This window comes from Paramacrobiotus metropolitanus, unplaced genomic scaffold (genome assembly GCF_019649055.1).
Source record: "Paramacrobiotus metropolitanus isolate TYO unplaced genomic scaffold, Prichtersi_v1.0 Parri_scaffold0000039, whole genome shotgun sequence".
Classification (NCBI taxonomy): domain Eukaryota; kingdom Metazoa; phylum Tardigrada; class Eutardigrada; order Parachela; family Macrobiotidae; genus Paramacrobiotus; species Paramacrobiotus metropolitanus.
The window spans coordinates 1-12,794 of record NW_026570259.1 but is presented as its reverse complement, the minus strand read 5'-3'; the positions used below and the strand labels follow the sequence as shown (position 1 = coordinate 12,794).

At 41.9% G+C, this 12,794-nt stretch overlaps 2 protein-coding genes and 1 non-coding gene across 3 annotated transcripts; 2 read left to right on the top strand and 1 right to left on the bottom strand.

Annotated features, from left to right (window-relative positions):
* Nucleotides 1-49: 49 nt before the first annotated feature.
* LOC129590171 (prosaposin-like) lies at nt 50-3,253 on the bottom strand. The gene is given in 7 exon segments (XM_055485233.1): nt 50-475; nt 701-1,099; nt 1,716-2,106; nt 2,108-2,236; nt 2,533-2,666; nt 2,668-2,731; nt 2,964-3,253. Coding segments are annotated over 7 exon segments (1,464 nt in total). The 5' UTR covers nt 3,107-3,253; the 3' UTR covers nt 50-271.
* Nucleotides 3,254-3,692: 439 nt separating this feature from the next.
* LOC129590320 (5S ribosomal RNA) lies at nt 3,693-3,811 on the top strand. The gene has a single exon (XR_008690737.1). It is a non-coding gene; the product is annotated as a 5S ribosomal RNA (ribosomal RNA).
* Nucleotides 3,812-5,373: 1,562 nt separating this feature from the next.
* On the top strand, nt 5,374-9,678 carry LOC129590292 (uncharacterized). Its single transcript, XM_055485446.1, has 6 exons — nt 5,374-5,808; nt 8,123-8,281; nt 8,423-8,575; nt 8,669-8,822; nt 8,916-9,091; nt 9,592-9,678. Exons 1-6 carry the CDS (start codon nt 5,530-5,532, stop codon nt 9,676-9,678), a joined length of 1,008 nt encoding a protein of 335 aa, XP_055341421.1. The 5' UTR covers nt 5,374-5,529.
* Nucleotides 9,679-12,794: the final 3,116 nt, after the last annotated feature.

Here is a 12,794-nt window from a genome sequence, read left to right as displayed (position 1 = left end):
GGTAATACCGTATACAACGTTATTCTTTTTTGTGCATATGTAGAAAAAGACTTCGTAGATGCTTTTATTGCTAAAACTGTATTTAGAAACATGGGAATAAAAATATTAATTTTTTTATAATAAAACGTGTAACCAAAGCATGCAGAGAGACTCAACAAGTTCATGGAGATTAACTGACAGCACAAACGGGAAGGAAAGCATCAGCGCCATCACAAAGTTCGCAATCGAAAACAATATTGATTGCCGTACACGGCATCTTTGGCGATTTCTTTTATTGGTCACACAATTTCACGGCACGGCACACACCCTCGGGATCGAGAAGCTGTGCGGCGATCTGCAGAACGTAAGGCACGTAAGTCATCACGGCGGTTTCACACTCGGTTCTGGCTTCCTCCGGGAAAAAGACGCAGTACGACTTGATGAGATTCGACAGACGCACGTTCTCGTCGTAATCTTCCAGCATCACCTTAATAACCTGCAAATTCAATCCGCATTTGAATGTCACACGTTTTACTTTATAAATAGCAACGTGCAACTGCATATCGTTTAACAGCAATATGTAAAACAATGGGCAATCAGATATGCAATTTAAGTCAGTGACTGAGGGATTAAAACCCCAAAACCTCTTGCAATGCACCAGATTCCATCATTTTTGTGCCACCGTTATCCAGTAATTTACATCAACTTTATTCTTACAAACCTTAAACACTTCCGTGCAAGATGTGCACGTCGCCGCGCCGCAAACTTCCGGTTTCTTGCTCTTGCACAGTCCCAGTCCGGCGCACACCGTAGCGGGATCCAGTTCGTTGCCGAGGATGACCAGAATAGCCGGACCATACTGATCAATAAACCCCACACAATCGTCCCGAACCGATTTGGGCATCACGGTGCACACGCGTTCTAAGGCGGACTGGATGGCAGCTTCCGTGTAATTGTCTTCCAGCATGCGGTCCAAGTACGACATCACAAACTCACAGACAACGCATTCCACATCGTTTTTATAGGCCACCTTTTTCGGAGGGGGCGGTGATGATGAGCTAGCACGGACTGCGGGAAGGGAATTCAGGTTGAGAAGCATGCGGGTCAATGGCAGCTGAATCTGTAAGAAAACTTGAATGTACTAACGATAACTTCAATGTGCATTAAGATTTCAACTTCACGAATTCTATAATCTGCAGTCAAAGTCAAACTGTTAAACAACACGACCATTTCTGCAGCTAAAGCCAAGATGAAAACAGCAACATGCTCACGACGACCACCCGTCGATTATTTCCGGACATAAACAGATCAGCGCATGTCGGTCATTGCATTTGCTAAAAGTAAACCCATCAGCTGATCCGCAAGTGCGACGAAAGCACGATCATCATAATCGCGCTCTCGCCGAAGTTCGGAAGTTGTAAGCAACCAGCGCAACAAATCTAACCAGCCATTCACCAGAATGCTTCCAAAATTACATATATGCAGTCTAATTAAAAAATCTGGGTAACGAAGTAAACGAACATCATACGAATGATACCGTTATATTCACTAAAACATTCCCATGCTGTTTTAAACGAGAACATTTTGCACGAGAAACCCGTGAGTTTTCCTGCACGATGAACCGCAGTCGTTAAAGCTGAGCAATTGAACGGAAATTACTATTTACAAAATATGTAATCAAACATTCCAATCATCCATGCCACGTCCGCATGTCATTTCAATTTTACCACGCTTACCGGTGTAAAGTCCATCTTCTTGGTAGTCTTGCGTTGCGCGTAGGGCACCAACGGCAACCACCACTTGGCTTTGCCGCTCTGCATTCCCGTGCAGAAATTCAACTGCGAGCACACCTCCTCCGGATCAAAGAACATCTGCAGCCGGGCATAGATCTGCGGCCAGTACTGCTCAATGACCGTTTTGCACAGTTCCGTCAGAGCCGGATAGCCCGCCTGATCGCACTGGTCCAGCAGCATCTGTTTGAACTCATCCTCCGTATAATTGCCAATGTAGATCTCCTTGGCGTCCTCGAAGAAATTGTAGCAATCTGCGCAGTAGTTGCGATTGGATGCAGCAGGAGCGGGAATGGGGAGATTGGTAGGAGGCTGTGCGGGAGGCTGTTCCGCTGGGAGAGCAGAAGTTGATGGTTTTGCAAATGGTCCGGTCGGGCACGTTGGCCGACAGCATCTGACGGATTTCTGGAAGATCCGTCGTCATATCCGCCAAGCAGTCAGCACGACGGCTCTTTTTCGGAATGCGTCTAATAATAAATATACCACACAAAATTAAAAAAATCTGCCACAAAAATCAGGCAAACACCAAAAAAGCACTTCAAAAAACTGTTAGAAACTTTGAAACAAACTTAAGAAGCTTAAGAAAAGGTAAATACTTGTACGCAAAATCCTGCTAAACCTAAATGCTGGAAATGCCTAAAATTTATTAAAATAAGCCAGATGTGCGAAGTAAGTAAGTACCTAAAAGTTATGCCTAAAATTTAAACTAAATGTTAGTGAATTCATGTATTATTTAGCGATCAAGCTAAATACTCGTACTTACTTGCAACCATCTCTCAGGTACCCGTGCATGCCGCTTTCCGAGGTGTTCACGGCCACCAGATCACGAATATCGTCCATGAGATCATCGCACCAGCGGCAAAGGATGGAGTCATCCGAAGGCTCGGCTTGCTTTCCCCCACACTGACTGCACGCAGTGCGTAACAGCTGAGCACTGCTTGGCATTCGCAACTTTATCGCACCTAAAAACCAAAATAATTAATAATAATCTTTAATTATTCTACATTGCAAAACAACTGTACTCAGTTTCTTACGGAGTCTACCAGTGTCTACGGTACTTGTACATTAGGAGTGCAACTGATTCTTAGTTATTAATTTATAGTGACTTTATGCCTAGCAAATCATAAAATGCATACAAATTAACCTTCTCTACAGAAATATAAGTCTATTTAGTATTTCTGAACTAGTAATTACCAGAAGGAAGGACCCCATGTGCATTTGTTGGAGCCAACTAGACGTTCATGGGCTCGATGAGCGCCTGTCATAGAGGATACTGCATGTTGGTCTGCCACGCACAACGATATCAAAATCGGAAATAGTAATACAAAAGAGTTCATCCTTATAAGGTAAGATCAAACATCCAAGTTGCTAATACAGATATTCACAATTAGTCAATTACAGAATTTAAAAAAAATGAAGTGATTTCGTTTCTCAAACAACAAGAGCCAAACAGCAACCCAAGACAAACGCAAACGCAAACAGAAATTTCCTTCTGTCGTACTGTAGCTCAGTAGCTGGTACTGGTAGGCACGAGACATAATCTTTGTGGCAAGCCGAACTGCACACCGGGCTGTGTTTGGTGAGCCACATGGATAACAAATGCCACAAGGATAACCATTATCCATTAACCAGTTGCCCAGTTATGGCCGGCGAGGAACTCATAACTGGCGCCGGAAATCAACCAAATTTGTTCAAAATTTGCAGTTTGCACAATACTCTGGTTTAAGTTTTCAGATTATAATATATCTTGCAGCCTGTACAAATGTAGGCAGTAGGCACATCTGGAAAAACATGGTGAGTCCTATCACGTGTGAAGATTGTTTCTTAATTAATAATATTTTTAGAAGCAATTAGCACAGAAAATTCTCGTTACCATATATACTGAAGGGAAACACGTTGGGTGGCAAAAATTTTAATTCGTATGTCTACGACCATACCACGTAGAAAACTCCCGATCCCGTTCGATCTCGGAAGATAACCTACGTCGGGCCCGGTTAGTACTTGGATGGGTGACCGCTTGGGAACACCGGGTGTTGTAGACTTTTTTAATTTATTCTGGCCCTTTTTATTTTTAACATTAGAAACGATTGAATGATTGTAAACAGGTGCTGTATTTTTCTTTGCTATTAAAGCTAATAGTGTAAGAACTACATAATCATACTGCGGCAAAACCTGATGTTTGTGTGCTTGTATGTAACGTCAATGCGCTATTACTTTAACGTGCGCATATCTGAAGGCAAACAAAAAAGGTTTACGATTAATTCCTACATAAAACCTGTACGACTACTACAAAAGTGTTTCATAAAAACACAAAACATAAGAGGAACTTATAATGCTAACTGCGCTATTTCGTTAATTGCAAACAAAACATGTAAAATTAATTAAAATACACTAAAAACAACTGACAAGCACTTACGAGTCTATCAAACCGCGAATACTATAAATTTTAATAATTAGGGAAAATTCTAAAAAAGCCTGCAACCAAAAAAACAGGCGTTACTTACATCATTATACTGTAGTGCTCGTACTATTAATAACGGTACAATGAATTCCGCACCAGAAAAAAAGTAATTGGGCGGTATCGTTCTGATCCTCTCGCGCAGTCACTTGTGTCTGCCCTTTCTGACCTTTATGTCCGTTCGCACTCCTTGAACTGCTTATTACTCCCGAAACATTTTTTGACGTTGAACTTGCGCATCATTGCGTGTAATATGGGAAGCAGGTAACACATAGTATAGTACAGCTCCTTAAGAATAACAGCACTGTCACTACTTTGTATCACCCTTTAAAGTATTCCGTAATCTTTATGCATTTCTGCAAAAAACAAAGCAGTAGCTGACATCTGCCCATTATATGCAAGGTTGGTGTGCATTTTTTCCACAACATTTCTCCTTTATAAAGAATTCAAGGGCCTTTGCAGTTTAAAAGTAAGTACACAACTTACAAGTAGTTAAACTATTTCATTAGAACTTACAAAACGAACTCTTATGGTTTAAACACTTTCGTTTACGGTTCATCTTGAGAGCAACGAAAAGTGGTTAATTGAAATTAATGGTTTTTTTTTTCAAAATGAATATGTTTCCTTGAAAAAAACGGTCTTCTTATGCGCTCTTTATTTGACAACTCGATCCGCACTTGGTGGATGGCTTCTTGCCTGCTGGCAGCCTGGCACCAAGGCAGGTTACATCTGTAACCAGCGGCTGCAAATTTCTAAACCGAGCCACTCAATGGGAAGCGGAAAGCGGCACCGGATACGCCAAGCATTCCACCAATGGATGCGCACTTTACATTCATCCGGCACGTCGATCGCCGGATACCATTAAGAAAGAAAAACCTACTTAAAGCGTGTAAACTCCACAAGCATATTATCTATCAACACATTGAGGTGAAGAATCTCACCCATGATACACTTTTCATGATGCCAGCCGGCATCTTCTGATCCACAACGCGTACACACTCGCGTCTATGACGCTATGCGGTGTCAGTTTTTTGGGGTCAACAGCTGACAGCGGATCCGCTTGGACATTAGGCAAATTAGCCGGTTAGTTGAGTGATATCCCCGATTTGCAAAAAAACACCGCCCCAATCGGTTAATTATGGCCGCTGGTGTTTTGCTTTTGAACATGAAACAAATAGGCCAATATAACTTCTTCCATGTCACAACTCAATCGGGAATTGTTTCATAACGCGCCAACTGTCGGAATTGTGGTTACGATTGTGTCTATGACTGCAGTGTAAAATTCTCTGGCTACTGTTCATTATGCCGGGCGGAGCGGATAGTGAAGAGGAGACGGACAATGAAAAGGACACCGGATGGACGGTGAAGAACTGCTGCCGGAAGACCATCGCCTTCTTGTTTTCCCATATTGGCCTGACCGCACTGGTTGTGGGATACTCCATTATGGGGGCGTTTCTCTTCCGGCATTTGGAATACCAACACGAGATGGACAAGATGGGGACCATTCGGGAATGGAAGAACGACACGGTGGAGGCACTATGGAACATCACGACCGATGTCCACATGCACGAGCTATTCCAGGTACCAAGTGTAAAGGATTATCCTAACGACCTTTACTGAAAGTCAGAATGTAATAATGAGCATACTAAATATGAATTAAACGATCTTGTTTTTGCTCTTTGAAGCAAAATATAAAACTGCAATATTGTTTAGTCTTGTAGGAAATACGTAATGATCGATGTATGGTATGGTAGCGTTATTTGTAGCGGATACTTGATTGATCACACTTGCAGGACGTGTTATAATTATGGCCGTCACTGTCGGTTCAGGCAGTAATCAAGTCAGTAGTACTTTGTGTAGCCTGTAATGTGCATTACATCGAGTTTCACAGTAGTTACACACTGAAATGGCATACTCGCCTGTAATATGCAAGTGTTTTTTAAGTTGATTATTTTATAAAATAAATGGTAAGTCAGTTTACTTCGGTTAAGTATTCGCATTCAAAGCAAAGATCCATTGAATATGCTCAGTCGGCACAGATGTGTTAAACTTAAGCACCATAATATAAGCTCATCTGTACGAATATTTTGTCACTAAGAATATATTTATTTACTAAAAATATTGATAATTTTCCGCGAGGATGGTCGCGGAGAAAAATTCATACACTATCAACAATGTACTGGATGTCGAAACGGGCCCCGAAAAATCTTGCCTATTTCTAATTGTTTAGTACGAACAACATTTTATGTCTTAATTAATTACCTAAGTGTTCTCGGCTTGACCATTTCGGCATTAAAACTGGAAGCCTATAATACTGATTTTACTTTACATCTTCCTTTTATTTCAGTATCTGAGCATCGAATGAAACAATCTTCTAAATACTTTAATATGACACATTACACACATGCAAAGTTATAAGACTGCAATTTTACTATGTTCCGAATAGGCGCCAGTTATCCTTCTGGTCTATTTTGAAACTTCATTATGTTATCTTGGAAAATACGCATATTCTTGCATAATGTTGAATTGGCCTTGGTCTTTGCAGTCTAGTCGCCGGCGATCATCGAACCGCCGGTAAATATCGGTGCAACCTTAAGAAACCTAAATATTTGTGGAGCAATTGATCACATTCAGCCTGTTTACCCTGTCGCTGTTCATCATCTTCCTTTCGGCATAAGAAGACACATTTGCGCCGCAATAAAAATTTCTCTTTCCCCATAAAAAATAATGATACACCATATGGCCCAATCTGTGCACTTCCGATTTTTTTCCTACGTTGTCAGATCAGAAAGTAAATGTCGAAAGTTTGGTACGCCTCATAAATCGCACATCAGGAATGAAAGCGGCACTAGTCTGGAACAGACCGGAAAGGAAAACGGACGGACCCGGCGACTGTCAATCTGAGTTGGAAATTAATGACCCCATCCGGTCGACACAGTGTCTAGCAGCAATTCGAACTAAATCAGTTCGGCTTGTTTTCCTAATCGATCGCCCACGTTAGCCCAGATATAATTTAATTAGTGCTGGCATTCCAACGCGCGCTGCCCAATGCCGGTGTCACTTTTGTCCCCAATCGAAGCGTTCCGGAATCGAATACTTTACACTTGAGCAATGCAATCATCATAATTTGAGAACGTGTCGGAGCATTCTTTACGGTGTCTACGAATGCCTTATATTTGTATTTAGACAGTAACTGATATTTGGTCGCCAGATCAAAAAACAGCTGTTAAGTTGATCTAGAACATTATCCATCTACTTGCATCGTTACCAATTAATTCGCTTCCAACACATATACATAGCGACAGCGATAATAAACCAGGTCATTCGGGAAAGAAACGCGATTTTAAGATTTAAACCTAAAGTGGCAACAACTACAACAGTCGTCTTTCGCAATTTAGTATATCTGTCATACATTCGCATCGTTCTTTAATTGAATTGCTATTAAAAGACTACGCAACATCAAGCGAAACTGTGTTATTATTTATTAATAAACCATTGAGAATGCCGGTTGCGTCATATGGTGCGGGTTTTGTGGACCGCTTTTTTGCGATTGACAATAATATGAAAGACATGTGGAGGAGTCCATTGACCTTTCTCTCATTAGAGCTTGAAAGTACTGATCATAGAAAGTTTGCAATTAAGACAGCTCTAGGCTTACGCGTAAACAAATAAACATTTCACTTTTACTGCGATAAAAAGTGTACTAATATTTTGAATAATACGATACTTGTACATCTTGATCTATGAAATCATGCCGACCATAAACCAAGCATAAACTTATCAGGTAGGAATTATACGTACAGTACTCTTACTGCTCCTGGTGTATTACCAAACTCAGAATACTCTGTATATTGTAACTTTTACTCGCATCTAATTCGAATAATTGGCTCTACAGAATAACTGCACATCCACCTGTTCTGTCCAGTCAAATGAGACAATGACCAAATTCCAAAAAGAAGCCAAGGACCAGCATATTATGCAGGCGGAAGCAGCTAAAACGGCTCTGGTTGAAAATCTATGGACCTTAACGATGGACTTAAATGTTCTTTGGAAAGTATGTAGGCACTCCAAATTTTTTAAAATATATGCATGCTGCCATGCACTTATGAAGAAGACTGCAAACCACATGTTGATATATGCTGCCGCAAACGTAAACGCTTGTGAATGAACGTCTGTCACGTCGCAGTAATTGCAGGAAAACTGGACACAAACCGCTGAAAAGGAAATCAGCAATCTGATCCGTCAATTACGTTTATGGAACGAAGAAGCCGAAATGCGCTGGTACAAACCAGCCGTAAAATGCTCCACTGTCTGCATTCCTACCCTGATGGTTAAAAATCAGACAAAGGTCAGTCGCATGTACTTACGCCTACTGTAAATATTATTGAGGATAAAACCGCCGGCTGCTCATGCTGCATGTATTGCTGTTCTGCATATTCAGAGCAACTGGACGACATTAGCCATGGACCGCATTGAAGAATTCCAAAACAATATCAGTGACGCCGCACAACAAGGTTTCGAGACCAAGAAATCCAATCCCAAATGGACATTCTCCAGCTCCTTCTTATATGCTCTCTCCGTAATAACAACGATCGGTTAGTATTTACATTTCGGCACAACATATAAATAAAGAAAAACTGCTGATAAGTAATCACGATGCCGCTGCAACACACGTGCTGTGCTTGCAGGTTATGGGCATGTTACGCCCAAGACACAAGCCGGCAAAGTGGTGACGGTGCTCTACGCTGTAGGGAATTCTATAATGCTGATGTTCTTGTCCAATATCGGGAATTTACTAGCCAAAGTCTTCATTGGGTTGTTCTCCCACATGTGCCGATGCCGTTTCTTAAATCCACCGGATCCAGTACTGTTGCGTCACCGAAAGTTGAAGTTTCTCCTGCCATCGGTCTGCTAAAGGTCAGCTGCAGCCAAAGCCAACGATTTCTCATCAGCGATTCTTTCCACCTGATGAATCGTCTAATGTTACTCCTGGCGACGAGGTATTCGTTCTTTAAGCAAATGTTTCTGACGCAAAACATTTTAGCAGTTAAACCGAAAGTACGAGTACGTACCTGATCAAAAAAATATGATGCCGAAACACTCACATGTGCATTTATACTCGTATTAACGAAACCCTAAAGCACAGGTACCTCTAAAAGAAACCCTTAACTGAAATGTTTTTATTTAATAATATGTATTTGAGCTTAATTCAGTTTAACTGTAGTTAATATTCGCTTACGTGTAAGAAACTCCTTTGATGATTTCAAGCATCACTGGCATGACAGAACTGAAAAAAGTAGCCAACAATCATATTCACGTAACGTATTTTGAGATTCAAAAAAATCATATATACCATATTTCTAGACGGCTGCACCAGCTATTCCGGCATGGGAACCGGAAGTGGCCGCCTTAGTGGAGCGCTTGAGCGTAAAGACAACAACGTTCCGGTGATTGGTTGTTTGGTCATCATGAGTGCATACCTATTCGGCGGCGCCACTTTATTCGCTCTGTGGGAAGATTGGCCCTACCTAGATGCATTCTACTTCTGCTTCGTCACTCTGCGACCATCGGGTTTTGAGACTTTGTGCCCGGCGCGTCCATGCTCGGCTGACACATCAAATCAAAAGCTGGTAATGTGTTGCATATACGTGCTGGTCGGCTTGGCGCTGATTGCCTGCTGTTTCAACCTGATGCACAATCAAGTTCGCAGCTACCTAAAGGCGATAGCAAAGGTCATGGGAATCATTCGAGACAAGACCATCAACATTGGAAGTGAGAGGGATCCGGTCAAAAGCGGCAAAGGAAACTCAAAGAAAACCGTTAAAAATATCACAACAGTTTCCTTGGCTGACGTGTAAATAATTCTGCATTTGAATTGTGTAATATATTAAGTACTGTACATTTGTTTCGGTCATTGCCGTGGTCAAGTGATCGTGTTGCGATGGTGTGCCATTGAGTACTACTGTAGTACACAATATCCGTTGTAACGTCTTGCCTGAATTCTGTAAATATCCCATGATTCTCTTGTTATTCATACGTGTTTGACCATAATATTTGTTCGATAGCTGCAAAAGTACTGTAGTAGAATTGCGAATAACTCACAATAAACTGGAATACGGGCTCTTCAAATCATGGGATAAGGCCATATGCATTCATACATGCAGTTAGCATAATAACGACACGAGTACATGTACAGCGTAGTGAGAATACCTAGTTATTCCGGGAGAGATTTCGGAGAGATTTCACGAAATAGCCCAACCTAGATTCCTGCAGAAATACAAAGTAAATTAATTGTAAGCTCACAATCTGAATGCGTACTTAACGTTTACCTTTGTGGACCGGGTCCGCTGTAAAGTCTAAACCATAGAAGTCTTTTATTTGAATCGCTGCCAAACTATTTGGAACCGCTGAGCTTTCGTTTCGCTTTCTCCTGTGGAAGCTGTTTTTGTTCGGTAGTGCGTATTCATATGCATATGGTGGTCAACTGATGGGCAAGAACTTGGTTTTTTTCGCTTTGTACTCCGGCCGTAAAACTCGCATTCGGTGACGGCCATCCCTCATCGCTGCAGATTGTTGGCTTTTTCGGGTAGCATATATCCAGCAAAGGTTAACACAACAAACAACCCGGTGAAAGCTTATGGGATAGCAACCATGGGCTGCTCAGTTCGTATCGTTTAGCAGGTTTGCCACACATTCAAACCGTATAATAAATTCCCCGTAAAAAAGCAGGAGAAACCCGGTCAGTGCTGTGTGATACTGGCTTCGTGGTTTTTTTGTTTATGCTATAACAATGGAAAATAAGCAAGCCTAAATACTGTAATGATCAAAGGCTTGAAGGAAATAATCGGAAAACGCGGATTGTTAGCTAGTTTTGCTAACAATTAATAGGTATAGAAAAAGTCGCATCGTAGGATGCTACAACATAATAATTTAACATCCTACTAGAAGGAATGTGCATGATTATATTCAAAAAACTATCAAACGCAGAGCGCAGTCACAACGTCGTTTCTGTACTGTACTTCCGCTGAAGTTCTTTCATATACACAGAATACTTCGTCTTGTGCGGGTTACTTTGTGTTTATTCATTTGCTTCCGTTTTCGCGTCTTCGGATTCAGCTTATTGCCGAAGCACTATAACTATTGCATAATTATTGTAAGCGGAACAACTAAACATAACAAATATACAGAAAAGGTTGATATCTGGAAGGTGTAAACTGCACCCTGCATTTTACCATCCTAGTGAACGTATCTGTACGCGTAGCAGCTGGCAGCATGAAATCCAGCTGCGAGCTTAGAACTGGCTAGTTTTTTACTTGTTTAATTTTATTCTAGTGTTTTTCGGCGTAAACATTCACTTTGCTAAAGTGGTACCAATAGCGAGTGGATTTTAGACATATTTATAAAAATTTTTTGTGCGTACATTATGTATCTGCACACCACAAAAACTTTAACAATAAGCACTTTACTGTGGCACTGCTGATACATGGTACGTATTTTTCCCGCGTACTAAAGTTGTTAAGCGAAACGGCAAATATTTTCCTACAGTGTGCTTTATTGATTTTTACCGAAATATACCCTCTATGGATTATGGGTTTGAATGGGTGCAAAGGTATGATCAAACCTTACCCAGCAAGGTTCCCACTCCATCCGTCGGATATTTTCGTGCACAACAACTCTCTGATATGCACAGTGAGCGAGAGTGCGCGCCTGCATCCAATCAGCCCAGCTCATGCACAATAACCAACATAAACACAGTGTGCCTCGGCTTTTCCAACCGGCAATTTTTCTCATCATTGCTTCCCCATACTGACACGCCTGGCGAGTTAAGTTTCTTCCTTTCTCCCTGCGCCCGGCTTTCCTTCTTTCATTCCAGCGTACACAGCACATAACAGACACACAAGCATACACGGTAAAGTGTAAACAGCACTCCAGTAGTCAACTTTGTAGCATCTTGTCCCGCGTCAGCCCAGCCGAGTCGGTTGTTGCCAATCAAACATGACTTAACGCTCAATCCACTGTACACTTGTACTGGCGCATTAAAGGATTGCTATCAAGCCATCTCGTGGCCCCTTTGTCTATGTGAATTGCAAACCAACAGAAAACCGTTATTTCATGGATTTTGTTGTTAACTGCAAGCGGACGCTTATATAAATTTGCCAGCAAGTGATACATATAAACCTTGCAGTTTAAATCCAACAACAATGGCCGCTGACCACGCCCCGCACGTCTCACCCCGCTCCGCCACAAATCGGACCGTGAGGAGTTGCCCTCAACGGCCGCAACAGCGACGATAATGTCCCGCGACGGGATCCATCCGGGTGTTGCTATCGCAGACTAGCAAAGCCCTCGGACTGCCCTTCAACGAAACGGACACCGATCCGCTGCCGCCCACCCGCAACAAAGCCTTTCAATTCCAACGTCAGGGCACCAACTCCTCGCTGGACGTACCGCGGAGCCCCCACTCCATTGCCGGCAGTCTCGATGACCCGACCAAAGGGTCAAGTCTGCAGCGATGCTGTAAGAAGTATATTTCCGTTTAATTGCCCATTTTATACTGATTATGGTCA

Excerpts from the sequence above, each read along its gene's own strand:
- LOC129590292 (XM_055485446.1), top strand. The coding sequence starts at position 5,530 with ATGCCGGGCGGAGCGGATAGTGAAGAGGAGACGGACAATGAAAAGGAC. Across the intron at positions 8,282-8,422 it reads ACTTAAATGTTCTTTGGAAA|GAAAACTGGACACAAACCGC; the intron begins GTATGTAGGCAC and ends CAGTAATTGCAG. Across the intron at positions 8,576-8,668 it reads TGGTTAAAAATCAGACAAAG|AGCAACTGGACGACATTAGC; the intron begins GTCAGTCGCATG and ends CTGCATATTCAG.